Source organism: Anoplolepis gracilipes, chromosome 2 (assembly GCF_047496725.1).
Source record: "Anoplolepis gracilipes chromosome 2, ASM4749672v1, whole genome shotgun sequence".
NCBI classification, from domain to species: domain Eukaryota; kingdom Metazoa; phylum Arthropoda; class Insecta; order Hymenoptera; family Formicidae; genus Anoplolepis; species Anoplolepis gracilipes.
The window spans coordinates 9333611-9350462 of NC_132971.1; the positions used below are offsets into that span (position 1 = coordinate 9333611).

Sequence of the window (16852 nt, forward strand, 5' to 3'; positions counted from 1 at the left end):
GGCGTGTTAAGGATCTGAAAACGGCCATAATTGAAGGAGATCAAGTCCAACTCGGTAGACCGTTATCCGAAAATGAGATTGCCGGAATAGAAGGTTTCGCGTTAGAAGCGTTTTACGAAGGACTTCCACGCGAATATAGAATAGAACTTCGCGCTGAAGGATATAGTAGCCTCCCCGACGCCTGCTCTAAAGTGGTCACAATTAATAAACGCCTAGAAAGAGAGGAGATAAGATACAAGAGCACTCGAAACGCGAACGGTAACAATAATCACAATAGTAACGCTGCACCGGCCCCCGTGACGCAAATTCTCCAACGCGATCAGACTGCGGTAGCGAATACGCCGCCCGGTCCCGGGAATGCACACGAACGAAAAATTTGCGGGTACTGCCAAAAGATCGGACACCTCATACACGAGTGCCGTAAACGACAGTATCGCGAAAAGTACAATAACAATAATAATAATAATTATTCCAATAACTCTCATAATACGCACGCTAATAGTAATATGAATAATCCACCTCCGCGAAATTCGGGAAACCGAACAGAGGTCTCGGTCAACGGAGCGTCCCGAGGCCCTTTCCAAATCCGCTCCACCCTCTGCATGGAAGGGAAACCAGATCCCTTCACGTCCTCCGAGGAGACGACCGGAAACGTACCGGCCGTCGAGCTCGCATCACCGTCTTTCCGAGGACCAACAGCCTTCATGCTCGATACAGGAGCACAGCCTAATATAATAAAGAAAGGTTGCATTAAATCCGATATTCAAATCAACAACAAGGAGACTATCCAATTAACGGGTATCACCGAAAATGTTGTCACCACTCTGGGATCCGCCATAGCATACGTTTCGGAAACCCCAGTAGTTTTCCACGTGGTAGCCGACGAATTCCCTATAATCACACAGGGCATATTAGGTTCGTCGTTCTTCACTGAACATAACGCGTGCATTAATTACGGTAATAAGTTAATCACGTGGCGCGACTGCGCGTTTCCATTCAAGGACAAGGAGTCCATTGTCATACCCTCACGTATGAAGCTGGGAATCACGGTCCGCATAGCTAATCCGGAAATTAAAACGGGTTATCTCGCCCCGATACGCGCCCGCGACGCGGTCTTCGCCGGAGATGCACTTGTCACGTGTATCAACGACAAGGCATATATCGGCATCACGAATACATTAGACGAAGAAGTAGAAATTATAATACCTACCGTTACGCTAACAGAAGTAACAAAAATATCACAGGACCCCCCTTCCAGGGAGCCTCTGAGGCAACCCTCTAGCCCATCGGGCAATAGTCCCGTCAAAATTCAAGCGAGCAAAAGCCTTCGCACCCAAGAAGCACGCACTGCACCTGCAACAAGTCAAGATAATTTTACTACATGCAAAAATAAACAACCAAACAAACTACACAATAACACAAAGACCAAGATACACATTGAAAACAACAAACAATCAAACTCATCATTTAACAAACAAAATACGCTACAAAACCAAAATACATTTACCCCCTCTCTTCCTCTTCTTAATACACCAACACAAAACGTCGATCCCGACTATCATCTCTACGGGCAGGAGCACTGCCTTCCCCTTGTCGCACCAAGGTGCGGCGTCGACCTAGGTCGACATCCCAATACCTCTCCCGATTATCCCCCATCCCTTCCTACAAAAAATGCAACACTTCAAGCTACAATCGTTTCTACGCACACGTCCCTTGATTCTAATACTATTATCACAAATCATTCTCACATTACTTACACAGAAAGGGGATCCTTATCTCCGCCGGCGAACGACGATGCCGCTCTCGCGTCGGTGCGAACCCCTTCCTCTGGTCTCGGCCCAGGCGGTCAATCTTCTATAATTGCTCTTCCTTACTTTCCTCTAAACCCCGCAAAAGCGGATGACTCACCCCCTTTGTGCGTAGCTACAAATAAGCAACCTGAAACAAATAATAATATACATCATTTCACTCTCATCGATCAGCGTGCATCTAATCTTGCGAAATACAACGACATACACAAAATGCAAATAGTTAATATGGTAAACGAGAAGATACATTGGAAAAACTTAAGGAACTCACCCGAGATACTCACCCAGCGCGAACACAATCATAAGGAAGACTCTACACCGGACAGAATTACTCAAATAATACGACTCTTGCGCCTCGATCATCTTAACGACCTAGAAAAAGAGAATATTTTTGAACTAATAAAACGACACAATGACAGATTCTACGTACCAGGAGAATATCTGGACCAAACTTCAACAATCACCCATAAAATAATCACTTCGGACGAGATACCTATACACACGAAGCAGTATAGATTTCCGCCAATACATCGAGAAGAAATAAATAAACAGGTCAACGAGCTCCTTCAGAAAAATATAGTGACACCATCCACTTCACCGTACAGTTCCCCCGTCTGGATCGTTCCGAAGAAACCGGACTCAACTGGAAACAGGAGATGGCGAATGGTCATCGATTACAGAAGGCTCAACGAAAAAACGCTAGGAGACGCCTACCCTCTGCCAAATATCAGCGATATCCTCGACCAGTTGGGCAGTGCAAAATATTTCTCCGTCCTCGACCTCGCCAGTGGGTTCCATCAAATCCCAATGGATCCCAAGGATGCGCACAAAACAGCTTTCTCTACACCACATGGCCATTACCAATTCTCCAGGATGCCATTCGGACTCAGAAACGCACCGGCCACTTTCCAACGATTAATGGACCAAATATTGACCGGATTGCAAGGTATAGAACTTTTGGTGTACATGGACGACATAGTGATATACGCAAGCTCGTTACGGGAACATGACATTAAAATGGATAAATTAATGAAACGTTTAAAAACCGCCAATCTCACTTTACAACCAGATAAATGTGAGTTTTTGCGACATGAAGTCGTCTATCTCGGGCACGTAATTACAGATACTGGCGTACGCCCTGACCCCCAGAAAGTCTCAGCTGTTAAAGACTTTCCAGTTCCAAGGAGTCTGAAAAACGTACGACAATTTCTAGGCTTATCAGGCTACTACCGCCGCTTCATCCCCGATTTTTCAGGAATAGCTAAACCAATGTCGGACCTCCTGAAGAAAAACAGTACCTTCTCATGGAACGAAAATACACAACACGCTTTTGAGACTCTTCGAAGACGACTCTGCGAAGAACCGGTACTGCAATTCCCGGATTTCACGCGAGAATTCCTGCTCACTACGGACGCATCTGACTACGCTATCGCTGGAGTCCTAAGCCAAGGAACAATCGGCCATGACTTGCCAATCGCGTATACGTCCAGAGTACTCAATTCAGCCGAAAGGAACTACTCGACAACAGAGAAAGAGCTGCTAGCCATAATTTATTGCGTCGGACACTTCAGACCTTACCTCTACGGGCGCAAGTTTACGCTCGTGACGGATCACCAACCGCTCGCCTGGTTAAACCGAGTGAAGGACCCGACCTCTCGCCTTATGCGATGGCGCCTGAAACTCGAAGAATACGAATATACAGTCGCATACAAGACAGGTGTCACGAACAAAAATGCCGATGCCCTGTCCAGAAATCCTATAACCGCTACTGTTTCCATTCTCCCGATCGAAAAAAAACGCATACGTCTCCCTCAGAAAGTACGAGACCTAATTACAAGCACTGACGATGACAGTTCTGATGATGAAAGGCGTCGGAAAGTACCTACCAGAAGGTCTACGGTCGAGAGTGAAATAATCACCTCACGGCCGTATGTTGTAGCTTCCGACTCTTCTGAGGAAATATTCGACAGTAAACCTCTATCATCCGGTCCACCTCCCCCCACGTCTTCCCATCCTTCACCTTCCCCACGTTTCACGAATAACCAACAATCACCACCGTTAATTACGAAAGGACTCTTGGACCTCCTTGACGAACAGACGAACAATGAACGCGTCGATAACGTAGCGCAATTTCAGTCACGAGGAAAAACAATATCACACTTACCTTCTATACCCCCAGAACCTCCACCCGACCCCGTGACAGAACCGCCGGACGAAACCACTGTTGACGACAACAGCGATAAGGAATTCGATACCTTGGAAATTCTTCCCGAAGAAGAAACTCTGCAAATGAGACCAGAATTAATAACCACCCATAGCACAAGATGCCGTATAAAAAAACGCAACATACCATTACTGAATTGCAACGATAACACAATCATACTGGTCACCGTTGATAAACACCCCTTCGATAAAGGAGCTATGGAATTACAGCAAGATGGATACCTACCTCCGCTAGACGACTTAATGCTCGGAAGAGCGCGAGTCTATCCATCCATAGACGCGGGACGACACATTATAGTACTACCTGCAAAAGAGAAAAGAACAACATTATTGGACGAAGAAATCTTAAAGGAATGTTTCAGATCAACCCTCGACGTGATGACGGAATTACAACTACATACTGTTAGCATACGAGAGACACCCAGCCTCGACACGATACCATGGGATCGAGTCTTACAGACACTGCAAGCGATACTCTCCGAAAGGCCCGTCACCATCAGCATATGTCATGGACCAACCGTCACCCCTCCGGTAGAGGACCGTACAGCGATAATCCGCGAAAATCACGAATCTGCCGTCGGTGGACACAAGGGCGTCACGAAGACGTACCAGCGAATTAAACAAAGGTTTACATGGAACAAAATGAAAGGCGATATATTAAACTACATCAGGAATTGTCGAACGTGTCAATCTATGAAACTAGTCAGAAGGAAGACTCGACAACCAATGATATTGACCGACACACCTGGACGCGCCTTCGACAAAGTGGCTCTCGACATAGTAGGACCACTCAGAACCACTCCTAGCGGCAACTCATACGTTCTAACGATGCAAGATCTCCTCACAAAATACTCAGTATACGCACCACTACCAGACGCTAGAGGCGAAACCACGGCGAACGCCTTTATCCACTATTTTATCTGTCGTTTTGGATGCCCCCGAAGCATACTCACCGACCAAGGGACGAACTTTACCGGTGTACTCATGAAAAGCGTAACCAAAAAGTTCCGTATCCAACACTTCCGAACGACTGCTCACCATCCACAATCTAATGGGTCACTCGAAAGGTCGCACCTCGTTCTAATGGAATACCTGAAGTGCTTCGTCAATAAGGAAGAAGCATGGGACGACCTCATTGAGCGTGCCAGTTTTTCGTATAATACCTCAGTACACGAAGGTACCGGGTACACACCTCACGAATTGATCTTCGGACGTGTCGCCAGAGTTCCATCGGGACACAACCCCGAAGAAGATCCTGAAACATATCACTCCTACTTAACAAACCTGTTCGAAAAAATCTGTGATATACAGGAAGTCGCTAGAGCTAATCTCATTAGGGCTAAAGAGCGCTCCAAAAATTACTACGACAAACGCGTAAACCCGACGACTTTCAACGCAAACGATAACGTCTTTCTATTAAACGAGAGTAAAACAGATAAATTCGGAAAAGAATATCACGGCCCGTACCGCATTATCGAAATCCTCGACCACGAAAACGTGCGAATTCAAATTAATAAATCAACGCGAATAGTGCACGTCAATAGACTACGGAAAGCCCACTACGGCGAACCAGGATGACTACCTTTCTTCTGTTTCAGATTGGATTACTCAGTTATCTTCTCCATTTTCTGGTTCAGACCGGAACGTACTGTTCTACATTTTTCTCTTAAGCAGAATCAACATAGAGTTCACAATGGCCTCACTGATCGTCTTCCTAGCGTATCTGGCAACCCAGGACTGCAACGCCCTCGTAGGCTACGACTGCAACACGCCGTGCGACAACGGGACCACAATCTCGCTGCTCGATAACAACGCCTGTCGATTACACGGGAAGCTTCCAATCACCCGAGATGTGAGCGTGGAGATCCTCGCGAAGCCCAGACTCACCACAGCGGACGTACTAAGCTGCCGCATAGAGATAGACTACGTGATCAGCCACACGGACCACACCACGAGGGAATCTACAACACCTACCAGCAATAAACGACATTACTTATCTGTATCTGCTCCTGTATGCATGCACATACACGCACAAGGGAAACTGCAATTCGGGAACCAGACCCTTGACGGCCTTTCCGCCAACCGCGTGAATAGCCGCACTATTCCGCCGACCGAAACCGTCAGCGCCCACAACCTGCCATCAGACGACCTGAAAACAAAACGCGTCATAAACGTGTACTTGCACATAACGTTCAAACGGACCATTGTCAAGATCGACACGATGGAAACCAAGATATTCTTACCTAGTGGTGCTAGTTGCACATACATCGACCTTGAATGCACCGACGAAGAGGGCTTTCATAATTTCTGGTCCCCCTTTGTTCACGGAGGATGCACTCAACTACGGCATACCGTCTTGTATAGAGGAATTGCCAAAAGACTACAAATTACGGGACGTCCCACGGCATACGCCTTAACGGTAGAAAACACCAACCTGCTCGCGTTTGCTCGAGCGCGTCACGACGTCTGCAACGCCACTGTGATACAGACCGAAAACCCCCGACTAGTAATACGGGAAATCAACGACTCTTACGTAAAGAATCAACCATCCGTAAATAAGGTGCACCGATCTCACCACTCGTACTTTTCGTACAAGAGTAACACAAAGACAGACCTGAGCGTAGAAAATACCTACGAAGACCTTGTCATGAGGAAATGCCTCACGGAAGTAACAAAATTACACGCCTTGACCGCCATGGCTCACCAAGACCCTCCATCATTTGCGTACGCCGTCACAAAAACACCAGGATACTCAGCGCGCGTACGAGGGGAAGCTGTACAAGTATTTCGATGTACTCCTGTACCTGCACGGATCAGGGCCACGGAAAGCTGTTTCCAGGAGCTCCCAGTAATAATAGACGGGAAGCCCATGTACCTAAAGCCAAGAACACGCGTTATATCTGGCGAAGGCACAGAAATTGAATGCGATCCGCTTGCTACGGCAATGTACAAAATGAGAAACAAATGGTACGTATTCACTCCAGAGTTGAAAGTGTCTGCTATCGATCCTCAAGGCCTCCAATCAAGAACGCTACCATGGGGTCAACATATCGACGAGTTAAACGAGATTCACGAGCACTCGGACGTACAGAATCCAAGCACAGACGACTCTCCAGGACGACCAGACCACTCGAGCCCTGTATACATCGTGGAGGTCTCGGTAACAACAACAGTTATTGGTGGAATTATAATACTCACCTTATTTATCATCTTGAAAAGCCTAGCAAGAAAGTTAAGCTATCGAAACTCGAGCCTGAAAAATAAAAACATATTAACAAATGATGATATGTTAATGACTGATGATAGTGCCAACTCTCAAAAACCAACCAAACAGGAAACACCTGCCAAGACACTCAGCAATTCTCCATTATCGCGCCCAATGATAGATCACCGAATCCAGAAGGACATCTCTCATGAATCCACGGATACGATGACGATTCACCACTCTTCCAAGGAGAGGACTCCCGCCATATCTTCAGAGATCGCCAACCTGCGAGAAGCCTACTTGCACTTGGAACGAAAGATCAACCGTCTATCAACCGCACCGTAAGCCGAGTTCAACGAGCTCACCGTCGCATCATTTCACGCTGCTCCACTTTTAAGGAGGGGGGTGTCACGTCCAGCGCCTCCGCTTGACACCAGTCGCCGTCCGTTGACTCCATACGTCACCTGTTAAGTAGACATAGTAAGCGTTAAGCACCTATAAAATTCTTTTACTTTCCTTTTCTTTTTATATATACATATATATATATATAGTTATTATCAAAAATAGATTAAGCCGATAAATACCTTTTATTATGTTTCCGGCTAAAACATCCTTTTCCTTTTTTTTTTCTTTTTCTTCCTTTTTTTTTCCTGTTTTATCCCCATCACTGGTTCTCCCCTATCACCTACCTAAAAATGAAGGAAAATAATTAATTAATTGTCCAATGAAAATTCTCACCTATTTTCCGGCCACCCGGTATATCACCTTCTGGTCCGCCTCCTCAGCACCTGAAAAAGAGAAGAGAAACGACCCACCAAGTCGGTCGAACATCTTAATTTTATTATAATTACCCATTTAGTTTTGTCACTCTAGTTGCAGTATCTGAAAAATAAAAAGGAAACATAATATTAAGTATGCGTCAATAGAATAACGTAAATTAAGTAATAGCGATAATATAAACCAATGTTCACTCCACCTCGTCGTCATCACTCTTACTAAACACAAACATACACGTACACATCACCATAGACACACGCATCGAGAATTAACCACCACCCGGTATAACAAAAATATAAAGTAAATCTATATAACAAGCTAAAATCACTCAAGGAAAGAGATCGTAACTGCGAATGAGCGGAAATACAACTCCCGATACATGTTCACCTTAATAAATTGACACCCGGTATATGAACTAACATTGTCATATTATCCAAACATTAGTATAAAATAGTGTTTAACAACCGACCGATTCATTTGGTTAAATTCCATAAGCTTCATATAATAAACTCCGATCGGTACTTTCGGGACACCCTGTATATGAACTTTCATTAATTATTAAAACTGAGCAAGCCAAGTAACTCGTATGTGCAATTGCAACTTCCTATGCACAGTCTAAATCACTTTTCTCAATATATCAAAAGTTGTCGCAACATCGAAAAGCACCCAATTTTTAACGATTTAAACATCACATAAAAAACCCGCCCAGTGACCTTAATTAATTATTTCCTGGCGCCTTGACTCATAAGGAACCAAAAAAGGTAGCAACTTATAGGGCTACAGCCCCGCCATAAAAAGTTAAGCGCACATTGTTATAGACCCATTTTGCTTCAGGAACACCTCATATTTTCAACTTTAATAATTTATTTATTTTAATCCGCACCTCCAATATATAATTATGCCTTCACTATTAAATGCAGTTTTATATCCCAAAGCCGAATTAATACCACAATAACGTACATGTCTAACGATTCTGTCACCCAAATATAATAACTTGTCAATTTTACTCATATTCCACCGCAGCGTGATTTCATTAAATCCAAATTTTAACAATAATAAAAGATTCGATCAAACCCATCTTCTGCATAATAATTCCTTACCATGAATCCAATTTGGTTTGCCAATAAAAATCCGGTCAGCTATCATTTATAATTATTTCATATATCAACCATGGAGATAACTTGGTGCATGCACATATACATATATATATATATATATGCGACTCGCTGCAGATATCATAATCCACAGATGTTTTAAAGGCAAATTATAATGACCTGACAAGAACTCCTCGAGGCTCAGACAATATTTAAGTAATCAATTAAAACCAATAATAATTAAAATGAACCACTCATAATACATATATATATATATATATATTATAGTGAAAACAATATAAATATCCCATAAAGAGTTTAAAACGAATAAAGCTCTGGAAGATAACTAAAGTTAAATAGTCACACTCAATATATACAATTACTTAATTAACTCTTACTTATACAAGGTGTCTGAAATAACTTGAACGTGATAATATTCTCAAAACTTCGTTATCATTTTATTGAGGATGAATGATAATTACAATATACATATGCATAATAAACAAAATGACCATACCTATATATACGGTGGTACGATAATACACACATCATACACTACATAAACCAAGTATAAACGCATAATGAACACCCAGAAATAATTACATAGATACACGCTCCTTAACAAACACACCATAAAATTATATAACAATAGTCACTTAATATACCCGGTGATACAAAAATACGCGCGTTATAAACTTATCATCTACACAATGTTTAATCAGTATCTGACTATTATAGACATATTATCCACCCAGTAACACGCAAATACACACACTCTATAAATAATTTATATACATAGTGACCCATTAGTACGCACAAATAAAGCACTCTCAATAAACCTATTATAAACTTATTACAGGCATATTCATATATTAACATACACATAATCAATGTATCATATACATGGTAACGCAATAGTTTCGGATCTTATAACTAATTCATACATATTCCAAGCGTATCACTTAAATTACACACTCAACCTCTCACAATATAAACTTGTCTTAAATTTATGCATTTATACACACTTACACACTCCTCATCCATCCATTGTAAATATATCACGGCATATTACATGTGCATTTATACCATTATTACATATATATAAATATATAAACCTTTACTACTAGTTATAATGATATACATACATACATATAGTTATATAATAGCGAGTTTAACGTCTGTAGACTAATTTAGATCTTGTAATCCACGAATAACATTATGCGACATCATAGATAATTGTTAATTAATAAGTTAATTAGCGTAATGCTCTCATATCTCTACAATTATTTAAGTACAACGCTATAATACAATGCGGCGATAAGTAATTAATCAGATAAGTTATCGTAACGCTAGTAATAATTGCGATATATCTAGAAATAACGATATAGATATTACATTATAATGCTAGTCCCGAAGGTTCTAGAACATTCAGGAACCGCCGGATCACGTGAAAATTTCGGACAAACACCGTGATAGCTTACTATTGCCCGGCGCGTGATACCCGTGACAAACAAGCATGACCAGGATCGGACCACGTTGCGCGCGCTATAATTCAGAAGGTGGGAGCCCTCAGCGACCACGGGTATATAAACGGGAGCACCGTGTGCTCAAAAATCAGAGTATTCAGTTCTCGCCTAGACAGTTCAGATCATTAGACAGTTCAGATCATATTTAGTATTCGGCTTTCGCCCGACAGTAAAATCTGTTGTACGGTTCGTTCCGACCATTCAGTTTTCGCATAATCAGTATTCGATCAGCAGTCAATACTCGATTCATACAGTACCCAGTAAATTCATTGTACGTACAGACAGTCATTTATACGATTTAATAATCGGTTATCCTTATAACATTCAATCATACATACGCTCTCGCAAGTTTTCGCGCAGTGTAATTAATATTATATCTTCGAATCAGTGGTTTCTAGTTCATTACGGTATTATTCACACAAAATCATTAATTCAGAGAGACTTCGAGACTAGCATATCGCGAATACTATTAATTAGCCTTCAGTTCTTACGTTTACTGTCGTATAAATCTATTCTTGATTATTTGTATCCACTGTTACTATTATATTTCCTTTCTCTTTATCGATTTCCACGGCGCTCACAATACATATCGAATTCTATCTATCACTTTTAAAGATATTTTATCTAAATTTTCGTTTGCAGTGAATTACTTCTATCAACAATATAAGCGTATTATCTTTTCCTCTCCATGCAATTGTTAATGCCGCCTATCTATAATATCGTTTACGCGTCCGAAACTAGTCTGTGCGTGAAATCATAGTCGAAGGAAAGTTCTATTAACTAATGTTGTAATACTAATATTGTAGATCCACATTCTTGTGTACACCCGCGTTACAGTGTGCTTCCCAGTGGTTCCTGTAACACATAACAATTTAGTGAAGTGAGTACGTTGTCGTAATTATTAAGATATATTCGTGTAATCATTAATCATATTGTTTACGTGTAATTACTCGAAATATACATACTTGTGTCAGTTCGCGGCCCCTGTCCATTCCGGGCGTCGGTCATCTTTTCGGTGTCAATTCTTCTCGCCGTTAACCTCTCGCGTCTATACCTGTAAATATAAAGACAAGCTTTCTATTCTAATTTTAATATTGAAATTATCGGGCAAATTAGTGCTACTTATCTGACGAGGTCATCCTTCCTTCAAGCCTACTTCGGGCTCTCTCTTTCATCCTGCGGCGACGCGCGCCTCCTCCAGGGCGTTCTTGTATTCCCTATAGCTTCTTCCTATATATATTTTTTTTTTTCTCTTTTCTTTCTTTCTTTTTTTTTCTTTTCTTTTCCCTTATCCGCTCACCAGTGGCAAGGTCCGCGACGTCCGCCTTGACATACCCAGAGCCTCAGATATCTGTAACTTATAATCGAAGAGATTAATATTTTATTCGGACGTCTTCATAGGGAATGTCATTAGACAGAGAGCGATAACCATTCTTACCTACACCGTAGGGCGCCTCCTCCAGGGCGACCTACATCCTTCCTACGTAGTGTGCCTCTTTCAGGGCGATTCTACGTCCCTTCTAGCAGTGCGCCTCATTCAGGGCGGCTCTGCCTTCATCCTTCGTAGTGCGCCTCCTTCAGAGCCGGACTACCCCTCTCTAGGTCGCACGCCTCTCTCAGGGCGAACGACTCTCTTCTCCGAGGAGCGCCTCTTTCAGGGCATTCCGCCTCCTAGCGTGCAGCGCGCCTCTGTCAGGGCGATCTGCCTCCTCTCAGTCCACGAACCGCGCCTCTGTCAGGGCGTCTCTCACAATTCCTCCGATCGCTCTTCTTGATCTAAAATATAGAATAAATATTAAATTAAAGTAAACTCATTAAGGCTCACCCTGTCCCCGCAACCCGTCAGATAAGGTCAAGTCAACTCGTTTACCAATTTACTTTAACGCATGTTTTTTTTTCTTCACTTTTCTTTTTCTTTTTCCTTTTCATCACTCGCGTTACTATTACTAACCCCAGTCTATACCCCTCCGCGTATTCAACTATGGCGTCGATTATGATTTCGCTTACCTTCTTAGCTGCGTCATGGGTCGGTCACGTCGAGCAGGGCGTGCTCACCAATTGAAGCGCCTCATCCGGTCACTATACCAAGGCGGCTCCTACCTGCCGGTCCGAACAGCTGCGTCGCCACCAGGTAGTCAGAGCCCAGCATCCGTCGGGTATTTCACTTACCCTCCACCGGGAACCCATACATCGGAGTCATCAACCCCTGACCAGCTACACGACGCCGTCACTCCACCGGCATCCAGTAGCGGGGTCGTCGCTTCCTCACATAGGCCCTTACCGCCTATCGAATACCGTCCGTGGCCCGTGCCCCCGCCGTTGATAGACTTCGGGATTACGCAACCGAGGATCATTTCCTCCCAGGCTTTCTTCGGGCGAGTATGCATCCTGTCGTCCGCTGAAGCACCTATCAATTCGCCTCCTGATAACCGTCCGTGATTTAATTGTCTAATCGTCTTGAAAAATATAATATAACTGTACATATATGTTTATTATAAAATAATGATAAATACATAAAAATCAGTATACGTAAACAATCTGCATTCATTGTCTACTCACTTCACATCCTCCCTATTATCTATTACGTCCCGACCTCTAGTTTCCGGTGCACCGCTACGCTGATCGTGACAGGTTTACCGCTCGGCCACCGCGATCCGCGTACACCAACCATCGTAACCGCACCTCGCTCGCGAACGCAGAGGACGTAACAACTGGTGACAGCGGCGGGACGTAACAACGCAGAGACAAGTGAAATCGAATATCATGCCTATCTCTTGGTACGTCCTGAGCGTTCGAGAGTGAGGTGCGGTTACGGTGGTTGGTGTACGCGGATCGCGGTGGCCGAGCGGTAAACCTGTCACGATCAGCGTAGCGGTGCACCGGAAACTAGAGGTCGGGACGTAATGGATAATAAGGAGGATGTGAAGTGAGTAGACAATGAGTACAGATTGTTTACGTATACTAATTTTTATGTATTTATCCTTATTTTATATTAAACATATATGTACAGTTATATTATATTTTTCAAGACGATTAGACAACTAATTCATGGACGGTTATCGGGAGGCGAATTGATAGGTGCTTCAGCGGACGACAAGATGCATACTCGCCCGAAGAAAGCCTGGGAGGAAATGATCCTCGGTTGCGTAATCCCGAAGTCTATAACGGCGGGGGCACGGGCCACGGACGGTATTCGATGGGTGGTAAGGGCCTATGTGAGGAAGCGGCGACCCCGCTACTGGATGCCGGTGGAGTGACGGCGTCGTGTAGCTGGTCAGGGGTTGATGTTTCCGATGTATGGGTTCCCGGTGGAGGGTAAGTGAAATACCCGACGGATGCTGGGCTCTGACTACCTGGTGGCGACGCAGCTGTTCGGACCGTCAGGTAGGAGCCGCCTTGGTATAGTGACCGGATGAGGCGCTTCAATTGGTGAGCATGCCCTGCTCGACGTGACCGACCCATGACGCAGCTAAGAAGGTAAGCGAAATCATAATCAACGCCATAATTGAATACGCGGAGAGTCAATTAACCAAATGTTTTCTTCGATTGACCGGATAAATATTAATTTTAATTTATTTTAAAACCCTAATCTGATTTTCATATTTAATATTCTATACACTTATCCCATTAATTATTATTATAATTTTTATATATTTTAAAATTTCATTTAGATTTTCTTTAAGTAATAACTTTCCTTCAATTAATTTTAATTTAATTTGTTTGTTATTAATTTTTAATTTAGCCAGAATTCCCCCACTAACGTTTTTTATTTTTAAATGAACTATAATCTATATTTTTTTATTAAATTCAAATTTTTACTTTATTTTTATTTTAATGATTTTAAATTCTTTCATTTTAATTTATGTTTATATTAATTTAATAAATCTAATAATATATTTTTATTTATACCGCATTCGAGGTAATAATCCTCGCATAAAAATAATCAAAGATCTTATTAAATTAATTATAACAAATATTAACATAGAATATAAAAGTAAATTAGTAAATAAAATAATTCTAATAAATCTAAAAAAAATAATCATACCATATTCAGACAAAAAAATTAATGTAAATCCCCCCCTAAAATATTCAATATTAAACCCCGAAACTAACTCTGATTCGCCCTCAATAAAATCTATAGGGCTACGATTTAACTCAGCCAAAATTCTAATAAAATATAACAAAAATAAAGGATATAAACTAACTAAATACCAAATATAAATTTGATATTTATAAAAATCCAAAAAAGAGTATCTTTCTCTTATAATTATTAAAATTAAAATAATTAAAATAAACCTTACTTCATAAGATAATATTTGAGCAACAGATCGCATAGACCCTATTATTGAATAAATTGAATTTGCTGACCATCCTATAAAAATTATTTTAAACTTTAATAAAAATTTACTTTTTTAAATTTATATCTAAATTAAAATTATATAAAAAAAAATTAAATATCAAAAAAATTGATTAAAATATCTTCTCTAAATAAATATTAAAAATAATTTTTTTATATTAAATTTTATTTATTTATTTAACTCTTTTTCTTTCGAGAAATTTATTTATCAATAATTTTTTTTAATAAACCCTGATACAAAAGGTACATTCAACTAAAATTACTCTAAAAAAATTTTTTTATTTTCATTTACATTACATTATCATTAAAATTAAAATAATTATTTTAAAATTTTTTACTAAAACTTTTTTTTTTTTAATATAATTTTATTTAATAATTTATAATATTTTTTCTTATATTTATTTGTTATTAATAATTTATTTATTAATTATAATAAAATTTAAAAAATTTTTAATTAATCTTTTCAATGTAAATGAAAAATTTTTATTTAAACTAAAATTTTTTTTTATTCTAAATACATTTTCCAATATATTTACTTTGTTACGACTTTTTCCATAAATTTTTATTAATGAAAATGACGGGCAATTTGTACATATTTTATTTAAAATTCAATTTAAATATTTTTTTAACTTTCCAATTAAATTCAATATTTATAAAACTTTAAAAATTTATTTCAATTAATTAAATTAAATGTAACTCATTTAAATCTTAACTATTCTACATTTTGATTTGAATTATAATTATAATTAATTTTTAAATTATTAATCTTTTAATATAATTTTTCAACAACAATATATAAAAATTAAATTAAGTAATTCTATTCGTGGATTATCAAATTAATCAACAAGTTCCTCTAAATCATAAAATACCGCCAAATTTTTTATTTTTAATGATTAACATTTAATATTTAATTATATTTTATTTTCATTTAAATAATAGGGTATCTAATCCTAATTTATTATATAAATTTTTTTAATTTTATTATTAATTTAAATAAAATTATTTAACTTTTAATATCTATTCATATTTCACCATAAAAAAATAAATTAGTTAAATATATTTATTTATTTATATATTTTATATTTATATATAATTATTTAAATTTATTTTTATTTAAAGTATAAACCGCAATTACTGGCACTTTATTTATTAATAATAAATTATAATTTTCTATTATAAATTTTTATTTAATTAATTATTATAAATACTAATTTATATATTATTAAATTATTTAAATTTTATATAATTTTTTAAAATTTTATTTATACTTTAAATTATAAAATAAATTTAAAAAAAAAATTAATTTTGTAATTATATTTATTAATTATTAAAAACAAATTATAAAAATAATTTAAATTTAAATTTAATATGAATATAAAATTTAATTTATAATATACATAAAAAAAAAATTAAATAATATTTCCCCCCCTTTTTTATATTATTATCATTATTATTAATTATTAATAATTATTTAAATATATTAAAATATTTTATTAATAAATAATTTTATTTTCTATATTTTAGGTTTTTAATATTTTAAATTAAAAATAATGATTAATAAGTTTTAATTAATTAATATTAAATAATTAATGTTAATTAAATATTTTAAATATATATAATTAATTATATATTTATAAAAATAATTAAAATATTTTATTAACATTAAATAATAATTATTAAATAATATTAATGTATATATAAATAAAAACTTAAATTTTTAATTTTTTTTACTTTCTATAAAATACTCTCCTTAAATTTATATAAGTAAGATTTTTAATTATTATTAATTATTTTATTTATAGATAAGTTTTTTAATTTTAATTTTAATAATATATTTTTTTTTTATAAATACATATAATTAA

At 38.5% G+C, this 16852-nt stretch overlaps 1 protein-coding gene across 1 annotated transcript; it reads right to left on the minus strand.

Annotated features, from left to right (window-relative positions):
• Positions 1 to 14532: 14532 nt before the first annotated feature.
• Positions 14533 to 16548, minus strand: LOC140674248 (NADH-ubiquinone oxidoreductase chain 1-like; the record flags this gene model as incomplete). Its single annotated transcript, XM_072907645.1, has 2 exons — positions 14533 to 15034; positions 16526 to 16548. Coding segments are annotated over 2 exons (525 nt in total), but the record flags the coding sequence as incomplete, so codon positions are not given.
• Between the last annotated feature and the right edge of the window lie 304 nt (positions 16549 to 16852).